The sequence below is a fragment of the Arachis hypogaea genome, chromosome 9, assembly GCF_003086295.3.
Source record: "Arachis hypogaea cultivar Tifrunner chromosome 9, arahy.Tifrunner.gnm2.J5K5, whole genome shotgun sequence".
NCBI classification, from domain to species: Eukaryota; Viridiplantae; Streptophyta; class Magnoliopsida; order Fabales; family Fabaceae; genus Arachis; species Arachis hypogaea.
In genome coordinates this window covers 18,227,426-18,246,326 of record NC_092044.1, presented here as the reverse complement: position 1 = coordinate 18,246,326, position 18,901 = coordinate 18,227,426, and the positions used below count along the sequence as shown (strand labels likewise).

At 32.5% G+C, this 18,901-nt stretch overlaps 2 protein-coding genes across 5 annotated transcripts; both read left to right on the top strand.

The window, feature by feature from the left end:
• The first annotated feature begins 4,918 nt into the window (after positions 1 to 4,918).
• Positions 4,919 to 13,731, top strand: LOC112710571 (SWR1-complex protein 4). 4 transcript variants are annotated; one of them, XM_025762846.3, is made up of 19 exons: positions 4,919 to 5,249; positions 5,382 to 5,526; positions 6,020 to 6,138; positions 6,262 to 6,348; positions 7,844 to 7,909; positions 8,810 to 8,869; positions 8,967 to 9,023; positions 9,437 to 9,566; positions 9,742 to 9,809; positions 10,597 to 10,689; positions 10,781 to 10,828; positions 11,266 to 11,439; positions 11,659 to 11,769; positions 12,048 to 12,143; positions 12,248 to 12,319; positions 12,448 to 12,481; positions 12,563 to 12,597; positions 12,715 to 12,802; positions 13,358 to 13,731. In XM_025762846.3, the coding sequence occupies exons 3-18, from the start codon at positions 6,028 to 6,030 to the stop codon at positions 12,793 to 12,795; spliced, it is 1,323 nt and encodes a 440-aa protein (XP_025618631.1). In that variant the 5' UTR covers positions 4,919 to 5,249; positions 5,382 to 5,526; positions 6,020 to 6,027; the 3' UTR covers positions 12,796 to 12,802; positions 13,358 to 13,731. The 4 variants fall into 4 exon arrangements, with proteins under 4 accessions (XP_025618631.1, XP_025618630.1, XP_025618632.1 ...); XM_025762845.3 differs by having other exon boundaries at positions 5,044 to 5,249; positions 5,462 to 5,526; XM_025762847.3 differs by having other exon boundaries at positions 5,054 to 5,270.
• A 261-nt stretch (positions 13,732 to 13,992) lies between these two features.
• Positions 13,993 to 18,392, top strand: LOC112710572 (uncharacterized). Its single transcript, XM_025762849.3, has 5 exons — positions 13,993 to 14,727; positions 15,211 to 15,329; positions 17,252 to 17,440; positions 17,902 to 17,953; positions 18,123 to 18,392. Exons 1-5 carry the CDS (start codon positions 14,413 to 14,415, stop codon positions 18,240 to 18,242), a joined length of 795 nt encoding a protein of 264 aa, XP_025618634.1. The 5' UTR covers positions 13,993 to 14,412; the 3' UTR covers positions 18,243 to 18,392.
• The last annotated feature ends 509 nt before the right edge of the window (positions 18,393 to 18,901 follow it).

The window sequence follows — 18,901 nt, the reverse complement described above, 5'->3', positions numbered from 1 at the left end:
CCAAAACCCCTTAAACTATCAAAGCTAAAGTTATACGTTAATTGTGTTATATGCATGTTCCTTCAGATCTTTGTTCATTGTCCTCCAACTCTTTTCGCATATTGGAAATTGGTTAAAGTCAGCTGCCAAACTCCCTAAAAACCCACTTAATAAGCCACTCGCCTGATCAACTGATTGCAACTCTCGGTTAAATTGTAGTACGATCTTTCTACTAAGAGGAAGTGCTTTAACCTCTGTGTCACGCCATCTTCTAAGGAAGAAAACCCACTTAATTGGCATGATTGCTGCAGTAACTAAAGAAAATACAATATAATGAATTGAAAATCGAACATATGCAAGTTTGGAGGAATGATTATTACCAAAGACATTTACGGACCAATAATTCATATCCTTGCGGTTGTTGGGGTTGATGTGACGTTCTGATTCTTGTTCGGCAAATTAGTTGTCGACGTGATCATCCCACGATTCTACTACATTGTCCTTTGGATCGTAATCCTCATCATCTGAAGATATATCACCAACTTCAGCTTCTAATCGATTCTCTGTGCGTGGTGTGGAAGCTTCATAGGCATTAGTTGGAATTGACGGAGCCACCAGTGTTTCAATACGCGATGGAGGGGATTTTGAAGTATTCATTCGAGATATTTCAACACTATTATCCTAAATTACGGTATCAGTGCTAGCATCAGTCTCGGCTGCACTCATAAAGGTGTACCGAAGTCTCCTAGGCATTTTTAAAACCTTGACACAAACTAAAGTCATTATACAATTATCCGACAAATGACAATGTTAAATAATTTATTTGGTACATATAACTTTATATTAGTAACATAGCAATTAAGTGATCAATTCTAAATACATTGAAGAATGAGCAAACACAATATGCATAATACTCTTCATTATATTTTACTAAAAAATTCAGAACTACATTTTAGTATTTTAAAATTTTTTTATTGAACAATAATTTTGTGTAACCATGATGCATAATCACTCATAAGATTCATAATCCTTTTATAACAAACAAGAACCAGTGTCATGGTACTTTTAATTACTAAAAGAAAAACAGGAGTATTAACAAGCAGTAAGCCACAACAATAACATGGTAACAAAAAATCTAGCTTGTTGAAAAAGTCTGAATATCTTTACTATTTTAAGCAACACAACAAAGTCATAAACTGTGATTAGGTCTTTTTGTTGATAAAATCTCAGTTTCTTTCCAATCATTTTTAAACTCAAAACATTTAAACAAATTAAACAAGATTCAAACTCAAGCAATAGCTTAACCAGGAACTTGGGGTGCCCCTCATATCTAATTTAGGAAGATATCTAGGAGTTTTCCTCATTCATGAGAAATGAAACCAACAGCACTTCCAGTTTGTGATTGATCAGATTCAAACCAAGGTTTCATCATAGAATAAGAGGACTTTATCTCTCACTGGGAGAACTACGCTCGTCCAATCTGTCCTATCCAGTATCCCTAGGTACTGTATGCAAACTATGCAGCTTCCAAAGTGGTTTATAATAAGATTGATAAGCTTTGTAGAGATTTTCTCTGGGAAAATAATGATGAAGATAGGAAGGTTCATCTTCTCAATTGGGATAAAGTTTGTAGGACTAAGGGAGAGAGTAGATTGGGTAATTGAAAAGCTCATGAGACTAACCAGTTATTCCCTATGAAGCTGGCTTGGGGTCCCATTCACAATAAGGATGCCCTGTGGGTAAAAGTCATGAAGGCTAAGTACGGATATGGGAATGGCAAGATCCCTAAAGTTCACAAAAAAAAAACTAGTAGCTCTAATGCGTGGAAGGAAATCACTTCTATTTGGGATAAGTTTTATAATCAGCTTATCTGGAAAATAGGTTATGGGAATGATATTTTGTTTTGGGAAGATCATTGGGTTCTTGGGATCCATAAACTAAGAGAAGATGCTAATATCAACCTGGACGAGAACAAAATGGTGGAGAAGGTCAGAGATTATGCGAATGAGCATGGGAATTGGGACTGGGGAAAAATCTCTCGAGTTCTTCCTGATGAGCTGATTGATCATCTACAAACCCTAAAAGCTCCTAAAATCTCTATAGGGGAGGATTGTGTGAGCTAGGCTCCAGTAGCAGATGAAAATTTTTTTTAACAGAACAGCCTACGACACTTTATTTAAGGATAATAATGAAAGTAGTAACATGTATAAGCAAATTTGGAGACTAAAGATTCCTCAGAGATTGATGTCTATCAATTGGCTGTTAACTCATGAAACTCTTTTAACAAATAGCAAAAGTAAAAGTAGAAGATTAACTGAAGACTGCCCCAGATGCCATGATGTTGAACAGACGATACTCCACGTTTTGTGGGATCGCCCTTTTATTCGCAAAGTGTGGACCGGTATCATTCACAAAGATTATCAGGAGACCTTTTTCACTCAATCCTTCCATGACTGGTTGAGAAAAAAAAAATCTTCTAGAAACTTTAACTTCGGTTAATGGGACTACTTGGCCCATAACTTTTATCACCACCTATAACTTAGCTTGGAGAAGTAGAAACGAGCTTATTTTCAGTGAAGAAAGTTTAACAAATACCCAATTTTCTTGTGTTGGGATAAATCTGGCAGACCATTATTACTTTGCTCTTAACATAACAGAGGTCAGTACCAGAATTTTAAGACATACTAGAAAGAAATCGATTGGATGGGAACCACTGAAACATTAATGGCTCAAACTGAATGTGCATGGCTCGGTGCTCCACCCTGGAAGTAGAGGAGTGTGTGGCGGCATTATCCAGAATTGGGAGAGCTGTGTGGTAGCACATTTCAGCATGAAAATTGGGACATGTACCATTACTACGGTAGAGATTTGGGATTTTTATGTCAACATCAAGCTAGCAACGAAGATGAGAATCCCAAGCTTGTGGTTTAGTCTGATTCTAGATGTGAGGTGGAGCTAGTTCAAAAGTTGCCAATGAAGAAGCACTTTCAATCTGCTTTAATTCGGTCTATTAAAGAGCTTCTAATTGGCTTGGAGTGCGTCGTCGTTCGACAAATTTATCAGGAAGCAAATTTTCTGCGCCGATGCTCTTGCTAAAGCATGACAAGAACAAGAAGCTGGAGTTCATTGCTTCGAGCTTTCCCCTACCATACTCGTACAACACCTGCTTGCCAATAGGTGTGGAGTGAAACTCCCAAGAGACGTTCTGATGTGATTTTTTGTTCTCCTGGGCCTTGGGCCCCGCTATATATAAAAAAAAAATCAAAGACTAAACATATGCCTCGACAGGCCAACGACTAATTCGTTGCGGATTTGAGTCCCATTTAATGGTTTGCTGCTGGCAAATGGGTTGCTGGATACATAAGACGAGATTCAAACTACGACATTTGTTTAAGTGGACAAATGAGTTGACTACTCGGCCCACCCAAATTAGTTTTTTGGTATTTATCTTTAATAGAATTAAAAGGAATAATTAGACTTATTAATTTTTTGGGACATAGGGTAGACTTTTGTTTTGGGCTGAACATAGAACGCAACAAGACAGAGAAGGTAAAAACCCAAATTCTCGGCCCAAATTGAACACAAGCTCCAATAACATAAGCCTAATACGTGACAAAAACAAAAAAGAGAAGCCGATATAGACAAAAATAAAAGAACAAAAGAAAATGGAATTTTTTTTTTATGTTACCGTTAGTACGATTTTTGTTTATATAATTATTCAATCATATGCATATATTCCTGACAAAAAAAAAATCATATGCATATATTTAGATAATTTTAAAAATAATTTTATAAATTATATTTTGATATAATTTTTTATAATTATGATAATTTTTTTTATTTTTAAAATTTGATGATTTCAACTAAGAAAATATATCATTTGTCCAAGAATATTTTTAAAAAATGGATAGGAAATTTTATGCTAAGAGGATATTTTCTTATAATAACTTTATTTTAGATATCAAATTTTTAAAGCTAAAATAGACATTTATTAATAACTATTTGTTCATTTCACTTTATGTAAATAATCTTAGTATACAAAAAAAATATGTGTTAAAAAGTTAATCTGATTTTGATATTTGATTTTTAATTTGTATAAATAGTCAAAATGATTCTCAAAAAATTATATATATACATTTTCAAAAGATGGACACCTTATATCACATTTCATTATTTAATTAACGAAATAAAAATTTGACTCATAGTTATAAGCTATAATTTATAGAAATTAATTTAAAGTGTATGGTATTTCAAAAATCAAATTAACTTACATGCGATTTTTTGGAAACTATTTTAACTATTAACTTTCTTTTTTGTTTTACACTTTATTCCAAACAAATAATGAAATTAAATTATTAAACTTACTTTTCCTCCCAGATTTTCCTATATCTAAACAACTCAAGTTCTCTATTTCCTTTCCCTCCCTACGGTCCTCCCTAATTCCTTTATTTTCATTTACTTCTATCCAAAAAAAGCCAAAACAAGAGAAATATAACAGGTAGAAGGATTAAAAAATTAAAAAAAGATGTTTTAAAATGACAATGTTAATAAAATAATAAAATAATATTTTAATTATTTTTAAATTTATAATATTTATTATTTGTGAATTTTATTATCTTACTCCAAAGATGATTAATGGTATAAATTAACTTATTTTTTTTCTAAAGTGACTAAATAAAAAAATTTATCCCCATTATATAAAAAACTTAAATATAATTCTCTATTTATACATATGTATGTATATTTTTCCTTTCATTATATATATAGAAAATATAATTCTTACCTATATATTATAATATATGCATAATATTAATATATCTATTATATAATTATAATTCTAACGTTTACATTAAATATGTTATTATGTATTTATACAATAAAATATTAAGAAGAATTTTAAAACAGTATATTAATTAAAAAACATGGTTATTAGCAATATACCCTAAAAATAAATTTGATATTTTAATACTTAACTATTTATTTTCTTTCACACTTCATTCGAAATAAACCAAAAAAAAAAAAAATTACTCCAACAACCTCTTCTTTCTTTAAAAAAAAAAAAATAATAATTTTTACTCAACTTTCTTTCTTTCTTTCCCTTCCCTCCTTTCCACTCTCTTCTTCTCCCGGTAGTTTCTTACATCCAAACAAAGCCTTAGGGTTTTCCTTATTTCCTTACTCTACCTTTTCATTTTTTTGCGCTCCTCATCCGACCAGCTCCGGCGAACAGAACAGTGACCAGAGCGAACGGTGGAGAAGCGACAACTCCGGTGAGCAGCATGGTGGAGCAAGTCAGCATTTTCTTAGAAAAAGAATTTTAGTGATAATAATCTATTTAGCAATTATTTATTTATATATTTATTTACCGTTCGTGTTCTCATTTGTATTGTTGTTGGATGCAGTTTCATCTGTGTTTCTTCAAACTGATGATGTCATACAACTATTAGGTTCCTTTCTTACTCGGGATTTTTTTGCTGCACAGATGAGAGGGTCTTAAACAAGGTTCTAGGGTTCTAGAAGCTCGCCTAAAACAATAGCCTCATTGGTGTAAGTTCCTAGCTACTATTTTTTTTTAAATTTTTTTATGGTTCTTCTATAGTTCTATTGTTCTCTTAGCTAAAAATGCTATGGTGTGTTGTGGAATACCTTATCCCTTGTACTTGAATAAATAGAAAAACAAATTAAAACCTTTATAAATCGCACATATTGTAGCTTTCATGGTTTTAAGTTACGGTCAGCAGCACGGAAATGGTAACTAAAGTGGCATTAGCAACGTAGTGTAATGTGATTCTTCCGAAGATGCAAAAGTTTGAAAACAAGGCTATCCGATAATTATTTCATAGCTCTTGTTTTAATCCTTTGATCAATTTATTTCCCTCCCTGTATAACCCTCTGCATTACAATGTCCCAGCATAACTATTTATATACACCAATATCCTTATTATTAGTCAAGGACTTTCTTTGTATATTTGACATCGATTGTGTTTTAAGTTTGAATGTAATAATATATGTTTAGAGGTTCTGAATTTCTATGTTGCAGCTTCTGCAATGGATGCCAAAGACATCTTGGGATTGCCTAAAAATTCGTTCCCTCCTCAGGAGAAGAAGTCTCGACCTCCCAAAGAGTCTCAGAGAAAACCCGATGGGATTTCCCGTGAGGTTATCACATTCCCTTTCTGTTTCCACTTTCCACCTTTTGTACCATAGGGTTTACCAATTTAACACTTTTTCTTCTTAACTATTGTTTAATGGTTCTTATGTGGGTCACTGAATTGTATATAGGTTTATGCGCTTACGGGTGGATTGGCACCACTTATGCCTGCTGTTGATTCTTCTCAATTGAAAAGAAGGCCTCCGCCAGACGAAAAGGTTTAACTTTTCTTCTATCTGTTTTATGACATGCCCTTCTTGTTTATTCTCTAATAGTCTAGTCAATGATACAGCATGGTAACCTTACTTGAAATATTTAGAAACATACTTGGTTAGTTTGATTTGAACTAGGTCAATGGCTTAAAGCTGCAAATTCTAATCTTTGAATAAAACGTTCAAGTTTTAGAACTTGCTCACTTTCGTCAGTTTCTCTTGCAAATTCATACAAACATAGTTCAAGTTTTAGAAGTAGAGTAAACATTTCTTTGCAATACTTTTTAGTTTGCTGAAAGTTTTATTGTAGTTTAGCGTATGGGTTGAGACCTGTCAATCCATCATCCATCTAGTTTATCGGTATATGAAATTATGAATACAATTGAATCCACTCCAGTTATAATGATAGTTATAATAGATTTGCTTTGGTTTATTTAATGGGTGGTTAATTGATCAACGAATATAATTATTGGATGTCCATTTGCAAATGTGCACCACTCCATTTGAAAACTAAAAGCTATATAGTAATCCTGTAATCAATTTGGATTCCCTTGGACTCCTGGAGAGAGATTTTATAAAAAACCACTGCCAGACTTTGGTTTTTCAGTGACAATGACAATGGGGATGGGTTGTTTCATCACTGAATATGGGATGGTTTTTCATTGACAATCACAATTATGCATCCATTGAAGTGGATTCTGGATGGGTTATGTTTTACTGATTTCTTTGTGGAAATTAATTGACTAATAGGTTTATCTTTTACACCTCACTTCCATATCCTCTCAAGTGCCAACAGAACCTATACTTAAACAGTTTGGTTTTCTTTATTATTTATTATTTTTTACCTATCCATGGTAATTTCAATCCAAACTCCACCTAACCCTGCTGTCCATGGTTCAGATTAATTTGCACTTCTTAGTTTTTGAGACATTGTTTGGTTGCTGTTCATGTCCATCAGAGACATGGATACGGTGACACATGCTTATTGTTTGTTTAATGAGAGACAAATTTTGGAGGACATGTTGGCACACGACGATACACAAAATATATATATTTAGTATTCTTGCCAAAAAGTTGGGACACAAATATTAATCATGAAAGATATTTTTATTACGAATTTGTACGTTCAAAATTTTTAAAATTCTGCTTTCTACCCTTATTACCTTCATCACCAATAACTTTCTCCTTATCAGTGGCAAAACTGGTTTTTAATGGCAAATGTGTTTGTCTCCTTATTAGTATCATAACACCCAAACAGATTACATGTGTTCATGTGCATCATTGTTTTGAGACAGTAACAAAGTAACAAACATATATTTTGAGGAATTTAGTATTTTTTCATGTTTCTGATTCTATAAAGTAATGCTTGAGAATCTTTTGGGGAGAGAGAGAGGGGCCAATTTCCAAATGTGATATGCTGTCAAAAGTTTAATCGTAAGGCATCTCTGACTAGCAGTTTTAAGTCATTATCTAACATCTGAGTTCTTTTTTCTATCTTCAGGTCGCTTGGCAGTGGCTTGGTTTCACCAGTTCTGCTCGTAAAGATAATCTTCATCTTTATCATTGGGTAAGTTCTTCCGCCACTGAAATTGTATTTATTCTGAGAGTATTTTTTTTTTAAATTTTTTATTTAGAGAAGAAAAAAGAATTGTATGAAACAGGATGAGGTCCATAATAGATACAAAATATGTCGCTCAAACCTAGCTGTTTACACTATGTAATAAGCATGCCAATCTTTTTGAATGTAAACTAAAGTAACACTGTAAATAAATAAATAGATCATAATAAGGAAGAAGACGGCGAATAGAGAGGGAGAGGGAGGGGGAGAAGGAGAGGGAGTTTTCTGATTATGATTAACTGAATTATAGCTGAACAGCTAGGTCACTACGCTTCTCCTAACTTACTGTGTTAGATCATGTGCTGAGCACAGGAGAAGCAAAAAAAGTTACATTATTCTGAATGAAAATAATAGAAATAAAGGAATTATTAAAATCCCTATATTCTTTTATTACCAAATATACTACAGGACTGCAAAATTGTTGAATCTTTACAAAAGTCAAAACATCTGAACAAGTGAGTAGAAACTGATGCAATTCCATATGGCAAATGATGCTGATGATTAGTTCTTGGACACCAAATTACCGAGTCCGAAACCCCTTAGCATCTTTGATTTAGAGCAAACCTCCCAACTAACAATGTGATCCCTTTAAGAGTCCCCAACCCTTGAAATATCTTGAGTTTCAGCAGCAAGAATACTTGTTAGAAGGTGACAGAGATCGAAGAATTGGGGGAAAGAAAATGAATTAGTTGTATTGATTCAAACTCTAGCTGGTGGTATATATACAAGCACAAAACAGTAACTAAATTCTAACTAAATACAATTGCTCTAACTAACTGAGGGAGAGAGCGGAATGTTGGATAAACACGACTGAGCATGAAAGTTATAGTTATGTGTTTCTTATTGCAGGTCCGAGTTGTAAATGGTGTTCCACCAACTGGTGACTATTCTTTTGCCAAGTATAACAAGGTAAATATAGGTTCGGACTTCAAGCATTACCTTGATGCTCTCTCTCTCTCTCTCTCTCTTTACATGATTAAAGCTTATTTTACATACTGTGGTGCAGTCTGTTGACATTACAAGATACACAGATGAGGAATATGAGAAGTATTTGACAGATCCTGTAAGTATCATGTGAAAATTGCATTTTTGTTCAGTTACATAGAAACTTCGTCTATGAGTTTGCATATATGTCGATGACCACTTTTAATGCTTCAAGGAACAGAATTTCATTTCCAGAATTATTTTGAGCTTGCGGTCTCTGAAACCACTTGTATTGCAATAACCATTGGATATATATAAATTCGTGATCAAAATAGTTGGGCCTTAGCCCCGATGTCTAAAGTCTACCTGTGTTGCATTTGTTTCATTTACACTATTGTAATCTCATTTGTGAAGGTAATTTTTTAACTGCCACTATAATTCTGTGTGGTTTTGAAAGTTGAAACATGTGGACATTCTACAACTATCTTTATATCTATATCTGTTAAGAGGTGTTAATGTGTTGATCTCCTCCATCATATTATATCTTTGTAGAGGTGGACCAAGGAAGAGACAGATCAGCTGTTTGACTTGTGCGAACAATTTGATCTCCGATTCATTGTCATAGCTGATAGGTTCCCATCATCTCGGACTCTAGAAGAATTGAAGGATCGATATTATAGCGGTATGTATATTCACTTAACTAATATTATCTGTTGCTTTCTGATAATTTATCTTCTTTTTGGTTCACACACTGGAGTTTTGGTTGTTTAGTATAGAGATTAGTAGATTATAACATAAAGCGATTAAATGAAACATTTAAATTTGATTTTGGTATGTTATTTCGCCTGGCTTTGTAGTATCACGGGCTTTATTAATTGCTAGGAATCCATCTTCTGTGGATATTGCAGCACATCCTCTTGTTAAGGTATGGCAAAACTTATGAATAATTTAGCAGTGTTGCAGTAAAGACATTCTCTTTTAAAGAACATGAAATAAAATGTACCACCATGCCTCCTATTCCATATGCACTGTAATTTTTATTGAATGTTTGTATTATTGTAATTAATAAAAATATTAACTTACATATCTTAACACTTTTACTTTTATAGCATGATATTTATCAATAGTATATGTTTACTACTTTACTTGTATCATGTATGCTTTGAATCATAATTTCTCTAAATTGTGATGTGATTCTCACAATTCAATACCATTCCAGAGTAATTTCATTTTGTTTTGACTTCTATACTTTTCTTTCTTTTGTCATGTTTCACTATCTATTGTTTTTCTTCTTTTTCTTTTTCACATGTCTATGTCTATTTTGTTTTGTTTTAGTGTTGGATTATAAAACTTGTGCAGTTACTATTCTTTTGGTCTCTTATATTGGTGACTATTGTTGTGGGTTGTGATTTGGATCTAGGCTGATTGGAAGTATATAGTTCCCTTTATAAGTTCTGCTGAGATATTTGACTTCAAAATACTAATACACCAGTTCATGGATAATGATTCTATACTGATTTGTGAACTACCAGTTTGGAGGTTTGGGCTGTTTGGCCTACTAATGGAATAGTCCTGGCTAATCTGGTCCTACTGGCCATTTCAGATCTGCTTTTTAAACACGGCTTTAACATTCCAATTTGGCTGTTTATGAAGAGAATGAGGTTTTAGATGCATTATGTAATGAGTATTCTTATTCTTGTTCCTCAATGTAGGAACCATATAATATTTCACGTGATGTGGAGAGGAAACGAGCAATGTCCCTGGTCCTCTCTCAAACAAGGCAACAAGAGCAAAGAGATGAAGAGGTTTTATATTATTGATTTCCTACGGTTATTGCTTCATGGCTAATGAAGTTAATTTAGTTATCTGTCTATCTGTTGCTATTGTTTTATGCAGGTTCTTGCTGAAGCAAAAAGAATAGCTCAGTCACGCATACCTGCTAAGGTAAATTTTTAAAATTGGTTGTCTGTGACATCTGTAATTATAAGACGATACCAGAACTTGCTATCAAGAATTAATCGTATGTTCCAGTCATTATGGTCTTGTGATTAATTGTTTCTGAAATCCTGACCATGAACTTCAAATAATTGGTAATATTTTAATTGGCATATTTATGTATCAAACAAATATCTATGGTGACTGGTTTTTTTGGGGATCTGCGAACCAAGTTAGAGCTGGAAACAAATGTAATTTGAATCATTTATACCGACAATAAATTATCGTGAGCGATGGCTGATGGTTTAGCTGTTCTGTGTTTGTTATTATGTAACTGAGCCATTGAGGCTAAAATTCATTGAAATTTCCAAGTGTCACTCGCATGCTGTACATGCATCTGTGCCTTTAATTAATGATATCAAGCGTCTCATTCTTCATCTATTTAGGTTTCTCAAGAATCTGAGATGGCTGTTGCTCCAAATGCTGGTGTAGAAGTTACTGAGAGGACTATCCCGGGTGATACTGTGTCTCCACCTCCATCGAATGCGCAACATCCATTGATACCTGTGCCGCCTCCATTGTCAACCGAGAATGCATCAACTCTGGCTTCTCTTCACATTGTAAGTTAAACAAAAGGTTTCCATTCGCATATCATCTGTCTCTTTCTCTTCACCGTTGTCTACTTAAACCAGCTCTGTTTTCCCTTTCCTCTTCTTGGACCCCTGAAAATGGTAGAGAATATACTGGATTCTTTTACTCAGGTTTATGAAATTTGTCCTAGTATTGATCCAGTGATTCAAATAATGTTTGTGTGTAATCTAATAGTAAGAATATTTCAGCTTCGTTTATATCTGAGGACCTATGCACTTGAGCAAATGTTGCAAGCTGCAAGCTCAACTGCTGGATTGCGAACTATCAAACGGGTTGAACAAACTTTGCAAGACCTTGGGGTTTGTCCATACTCCCTTGACTTTAATCCTGTTGATATATTCCCTTTTTTTTTAAATCTTCAGTGCTGGCGTGTAGTAGTTGCTGTTATTTTTGACAATGTAAGAAACACTTGTATTCTTTACTCAGGAGAGAGAATGATTTACAATTATTAAATTCGTGACTGTTTTAGCAGGGCTGTAGATTACCTAAACTCTTACAAAGCCCAATCACATATGTAACAAAAATGCTCATTCTTTGTGATGCCTTTATTTCCTCTAATTGTTCACTTTGGCTGAAGGTCAATTTGAAACCAAGGGTTCCAACAAAAGCCGTTTGTGCTGAACATCTTGAACTAAGGAAAGAAATACTAACTTTGTTGAATCTTCAAAAGCAGGTATATAGTATTCTGTCGAAAGTAAATTTTCTATATGGAATGCATTAATTTATTTTATGCTTACCTTTGAATTACTTGTTATGAATTAATGATATTTGTTTCAGCTGCAATATAAGGAGGCTGAAGGTTTGCCTTTTCGTGAAGGGTCCTTCACTGAAACACCAGGAACACCAAAGGTAGGGAATCTAGTTTCATTTGGTCTTTGTGACTACTTATCAATGTTTTTATTCTCCAAGCATGCTATTCTTTTTTCGTAAGTTTGTGATTCTGAAACGACTGATAGCATTTTCATAATGGTGAGCAGGATAGAACATTTGTTCCTGACTCAAGTTTTGGAGGTAATGAACTATGCACCTGCAACCTGATTTATCTATTGCTTGGAATTTTATCTACCTTCTATTAAAACGTGCATGTTTCAGTGGAGAGGACTGGCAAAAGGGACCAAAAGCGCAAGGTGCGTGACTATATATTAGTTTCGTTCAATTATTCTTCCCTCTGCTGTTTTTTCTTACTTATTTTTGGGCAATTTCATCTTACATTTCTATTGATCTTGGAAATTTTGCAAGTTTAGGCACCTGGACGGCTTTCAGAAGCACCATCATCGCCAGCCCAGTCTAAAAGACCCAGAAAATTAAAGGCCTCTGATTTTTAGTTTTCTGGTAAGATCTTCAGTTTATGCCAGAAAACAAAACTTGGTCACTATTCTTCTATAATGCATATATCCACTAATTACTTATTTTCTATGTTATTTTAATTTCTATGTTATTTTAACTTGGTGTTCGATGCACCATGCAATCAAATGGTGTAAATTTCATAGTGCAACTTAAAACCTTATTATTTGTTATGTACCTTTCAGTTTATATCATTTATACATCTTAATTCGAGTGCATTGAAGGTATTGCCGGTATATTAATATCTGATGCGCTTCAACATTATTATGGTACTTGTTATTTTATCTTATTTTAAATTTACTAGAAAGTGTTGCCCGTTATTTTTTTGGAAAAGCAAGCAGTGTTGGTTGCTGAATCAATTAAATGGCATGACCTACTCACTCATCCAATTCTCAATTATGTTTGACCCATTTTGGCAGATAAATTTAAATAAATGATCTGGCTTTCTACATTCTTTTTCCTTTTGCTTGTTTGGACCACCACTACGAATCTTATTAGTGCTTTATATTTACTATATGAACTTTTTTTCTTGTTAATCTTCAGATGGCGACTGGAGAGATTTTTCGATCTGTAACACTAGTTTAGACAAACTGATTTCTTTTATGGTGGTATTTATCGCAAAATGGAACATAGAAGTCCAATGGAACTGGCATCTTCACCATGTATGGGTAGTTGGTAGTTGCTTCTGATCAGACAAGCTCCCTGTTAGGATGTTAGGATTATATGTAATTAAATTTAGGTTTTGTGAATTCTAGTTATTTGTAGAAAGTTTATGTTAATATTTCAGGTTGAAACTTGTTCATTTGCCTGATAGGAATATAGGATGTAGGATTTGCCATGCTTGAATGTAAAATCATGTTTTTTCTTTTACAACTATTATCCAGTATCCACTGAAAGAGTATATTAAACTTTCTTAATATTGCCCCCACCCCTCCCAATCTGGCAGGTTAATATTAATTCGTCGCGGATCATAGCTTCATTTAAGAGTTTGTTATTGGCCATTGGGTTGTTGTATGCAAAAGGCGAGATTCGAATCCCCATAGTTTGTTTAAGTAGACTAATTAGCTAATATCTAGATCAATTCAAGTTGTTTATTGTGTTATGTTTTTTAAATAATGTGTACTAGTAGGGCTAACTAGTAGAAGCACAACAATTAGTATAAGGGAAATAAAATGACATGTACATGGAAAAAACGTACTCTTTTGGCAAAACGGTAAAGGAGGCAATCAAAATCCAACAATTTGAGTTGGGTTTCAAGATTGTTTTGATTTTGATTCTGATTCATTGTCAACTCTATTTAAAACAAAGAATTACAGGATCAAAAAATTGAAAAAAAAAAAAACCAAAACGAAGAAATACTAGAGAAAAGATTTGGCTGCTTACAGAAACATGGATAGATAATAGATCTACGATTTGTCTCTTTGGAAGCCATAATATTCCCGTATTTATTGTATTTCTTAAAAGCAAAATAGGAAAATATATTTGTGGTCACCAAAAAGACATTTAATAGAAGGAAATTCAAGAGTCAGAGTGGTACTGGTAATAATTAATAAAACAGAGCACAATCCCTTTGTTCTCGTCAATCCGAAACATTAAAGATGCAATACCTTGTTGCATCTGGTTCCTCTTCTTATCTTTTAGGTTATAATATTAATCGTACAATCCACTCCCGTAATTATCCACTCCGTAGAGTGTGCACTGCAACAAGAACAGGTAGCCATCTTATTAAGGGTAGGTGTGAGTGTGCTCTTAAACGTGAGAGCCAAACATGGCCTTCGCCTTCGGTGGCAGTTGCTCTATTTGGCACAGGCTTCTTCCTTGGTCCCCTTCTCGATGGTCTTCACTCAAGGGTCAATCTTGTTGTGTACCAAGCAGGCTCCATTAATATAGGTCCACTACACACTAATATCTGGGTGGGTTCCCTCTTACAATTTTCTCTATATCTTTGTTATCTAATTATATTCGTTTACTTATTTATATTTACCATTCAAGCCGTTGATGTAAAATTTAATTATATTTGTTGATCAGACAATAGATTAAATAAGTTTAGTTTTAATGTATCGACAGACTAAATTCAATCACACCATTCACTCGATCAATACAAAAAATTTCAATAATTTTTATATGAATTTAACTTTTATACCTAGTGTAGTATAGATATATTTTCGAATTTAATTTTGACCATGAATAATTTTACATGTGTATTCAATTACATATTATCATGTCAGTCAAAATAACAATTTTTTATATTTACTTTGGTCATATAAATGAACAGTATGTAATTTGAAGATTGTGTAAAACATTTATACTGTCAATATAACATTAAAATTAAACTTGATGTTTTTATTAGCTCTAGTATTTGTGACCTGATAAAATATCATAAAATTAATTAATAGGTTCCTTTCTTACTGGGGACTTTTTACTGCACCGTTGGTTTGATTCAACTCTACATAGACGAGAAGGTGTTGAACAAGGTTCAAGAGGGAAGCTTGCCTAAGACAATTACCTCATTCATGTAAGTACCTACCACCCTTCTTTGTATATACCCTATCCTCGTACTTACAATAAATACAAATAATTTTTCAAATAATAATTAATTACATTGCACAAATGATAAATCACACATGATGTGGTCAACATGATTTTCAATTGCAGTCTCTCACCAGATAGCAATTGAAGCAACCTTAGCAATGCTGATGTGATTCCACTCTACTACCGTCTACTGTCACCTGATCTGTTAATCACAATATCTTATTTGAAATTAATTTATGCAATTTAATTAGTGTATACCAATTTTTATATTGGCCATAGTAAAAAGTATATCCATATCTGTTCCAAAGTAACATTTAACTATCAGTCCAGTTACATATTCAAGTGTTTTTAGCAACTAAATCTAATCAAGTTGGTTCAAACTTAACAAAAAAATTACTTTTATCACACCGGCGTGTGTGTACACGCATTTCAATAACGCAAAACATATCTTTTTTCGTCTTCTTTCTCCCCTCCTCCTCTTTTTCTTCGCCCACGTAGATTTTTCTTCTCTTTCGTTATCGTCATAACAAACAATTGCCAATATCTTTATTGGTTTTGATCTTCTTTAGTGTTATCATTAAATAATTTTGATTCAATTTTTAGTTTATTTCAGTTTATTTGTGAATTAATTGAGGTTCATTTGATACTGCTGATAAGTATTGACCAAATTTTTTATTCCTTAAGTAATTTCGGTTTATTTTGTAGTTTAATTGAGGTTCATTTGAATCTAGAAATAAATTATATGCATTTTTGTTGATGATTGAGTTTTTTTAACGGCTTGTTCAAAACTGAACTAATTTCGGTTCATTTGTGTGTTAATTGAGGTTTACCTGATGCTGCTGATAAGTATTGACCATATTTTTGTTATTCCTTAAGTAATTTCGATTCATTTTTTAGTTTAATTGAGATTCATTTGGATCTAGAAATAAATTCGACGTATTTGTGTTAATTGAGGTTTACTTGATACTGCTGATAAGTATTGGCCAAATTTTTTAGCAAAGAAGAATGAAATTATTCGTTATCACTTTATTCAATTACATTAGATTCTACTCTATTCCATTCAATTAGGTCAGATTTGAACAAGTAGTAAAAAAAAACTCAATCATCAACAAAAAACATCAAATTTATTTTTGAATCCAAATGAACCTCAATTAAATTAAGAAATGAACTGAAATTACTTAAGAAATAAAAAATTTGGTCAATACTTATCAGTAGCATTAAGTAAACCTCAATTAGCACACAAATGAATTAAAATTAGTTCAGATTTAAACAAATAGTAAAAAAGACTCAATCGTTAATAAAAACACATTGAATTCATTTTTGGATTCAAATGAATCTCAATTAAACTAAGAAATGAACCGAAATTACTTAAGAAATAAAAAAATTGGTCAATATTTATTAGCAGAATCAAGTGAACCTCAATTAACACACAAATGAACCGAAATAAATTAAGAAATGAACCGAAATTATTTAATGATGGCATCAGAAAAAATTAGAACTAATAAAGATGTTTGCAAAATATTAGTCTTATTGGTGATGACGATAAGAAAAAGAAAAAGAAAAGAAGAAGATGCAACACTGGAGGAGGAGAAGGAGAAAGAAACAGAAAAGGAGAAGGAGAACGAGAATGAGAAGGAGGCGTGTGATTTGAAAAGTTGTTATAACAATTTGGTTAGACTTGATTAAATATTTTGCTTGGATGTAGAGTTTTATTGTTTAACTATTCATATCAAAATTACACTAATAGATGTAAATGTAGGACAAAAGTTTGGTTGGGAAATAACAAAGATTTACTAAATTAATCAATCATTTTAAAACTTAAAAGGTTAGAATTAAACCAATTTTAGAAATCGAAATGAGCATTACTTCAAATAAGGAATTATCAACACTTAGCAAAACTTGTAGATTTCTGGCGCTGTTTATAGAACTGAGTGCTGAAGTTTACAAAGCTGGAGTAGCTGACAACATTGAAGCCTACATATTTTTTGCTGCTGCAGAGTTCATATGGTTTTTTCTTGATAGAACATGGCAAGGCTTCACCTTAGCATGCATTGTTGGTCTTGCATGTCCACTTGCCGAAATACCAATAATGAAGTAAAGCTTTTTGACTCTTTCCCTTTCCTCTATATGATGAATCTAGAGAAATTTTTAGTTGTTCTTGTAGAGAAATATCTCTTGTTGTCACATCTAATAAGACATGTCATTCTTGATAAGAGATTGAGTCAATGGTGGGTGATATATTTAAAAAATAAGTGAAATATTTAAATTATCGGCTAAAGATTATGTATTGACAAAATTACTCATGAAAGAACATAAATTCGTTAGATATAATCCAAATGACTTAGAAGTTAAATCTAACAAAATGCGAGTATTTAAATTTTTGTTCTTTCATATGTAATTTGTTCCCAGCATAATCTTTTATAGATAATTTTGATACTTTGTTAGATTTACATGATGTAACATAACATCAACATCTAAGAATTTCTCCTCCATGACCAAGTGAAATATTGTCTATTAATAACTAATGGATGCATAACTTTTGCTTGTTTCATCAGGCTCTTCAACCTTTGGTACTACCCTCAAGCCAATATTGAAATCTTTGGCCAGGTTATTCATGTTACCTCAAGTTTCCGCCATAGCCTATCATTAGTTTGTCAAGCTATTAATAATTTCTCTCTCATTATGCATGCCAACAATCTTTGTTTTTTATTTATTTTTTTTGTCATAAAGATTAAAGAGTTCTAACAAAAAAGAATACTATGGATTCTTAATGCAGGGACTAGTTACTTGGACACTAACTTGCTACTTTGTGTATACGCCATTCTTAATCAATTTGTCACGGTGGCTGAGAACAGTTTATGCTACTCAAACAGAGGACTTTACCTCAAACATGTGATGCATGTGGTTCAGTTGTCTATTATATTGTACTATACTAATACTAATTACTTACTCCCTCAGTCTACTAATACAGCTCACTTTGTATCTAAAATTTTGTCCTTAGTATATATACAAAGAATAATGCTACACATTTAAGTATTTTTGTTAATCAAGTCTTACTAAATTAATCTAACATCAACAAAAATTAGTTATGAATAGTATTATTTTAAATTTTATTATTTAATTTAGTTAGACTTAATTCATACAAAGACTTAAATGTGTAATATTACTCATATATAAATCGATTGATTTAATTTAAAAATATGTTTAAATCTACTTTTTCTCTTATACTTTTATTAATTAATTATATAATACTTGATTAGTTGATTATGCATTTAGTATTTAATACTTAAGAGTTGGAAAGTATTACAGAGCAACTCCTAGATATTAGCCCTCATTATACCGGTTTAAGAATGTTCTTATTGTTGGAGATATGTCCGCCTATAAAAAACATAATCTAAATCATATTTAGACAAGATTTTATATATATCTATGTGAATCTTTTCAGATATTTTCTCCAAATACTATAAAATATTTTTCAAAGTATATTTTTTTAATCCTAATTCTTATTCTTCTTAGGGCTTGTTTGGATGAGCTTCTAAAAAAAGGTCTTTTTTT

Excerpts from the sequence above, each read along its gene's own strand:
- LOC112710571 (XM_025762846.3), top strand. The coding sequence starts at position 6,028 with ATGGATGCCAAAGACATCTTGGGATTGCCTAAAAATTCGTTCCCTCCT. Across the intron at positions 7,910-8,809 it reads ATCTTCATCTTTATCATTGG|GTCCGAGTTGTAAATGGTGT; the intron begins GTAAGTTCTTCC and ends TTCTTATTGCAG. Across the intron at positions 12,598-12,714 it reads AAAGGGACCAAAAGCGCAAG|GCACCTGGACGGCTTTCAGA; the intron begins GTGCGTGACTAT and ends TTGCAAGTTTAG.
- LOC112710572 (XM_025762849.3), top strand. The coding sequence starts at position 14,413 with ATGCAATACCTTGTTGCATCTGGTTCCTCTTCTTATCTTTTAGGTTAT. Across the intron at positions 14,728-15,210 it reads CACTACACACTAATATCTGG|GTTCCTTTCTTACTGGGGAC; the intron begins GTGGGTTCCCTC and ends ATTAATTAATAG. Across the intron at positions 17,441-17,901 it reads GCCGAAATACCAATAATGAA|GCTCTTCAACCTTTGGTACT; the intron begins GTAAAGCTTTTT and ends TTGTTTCATCAG.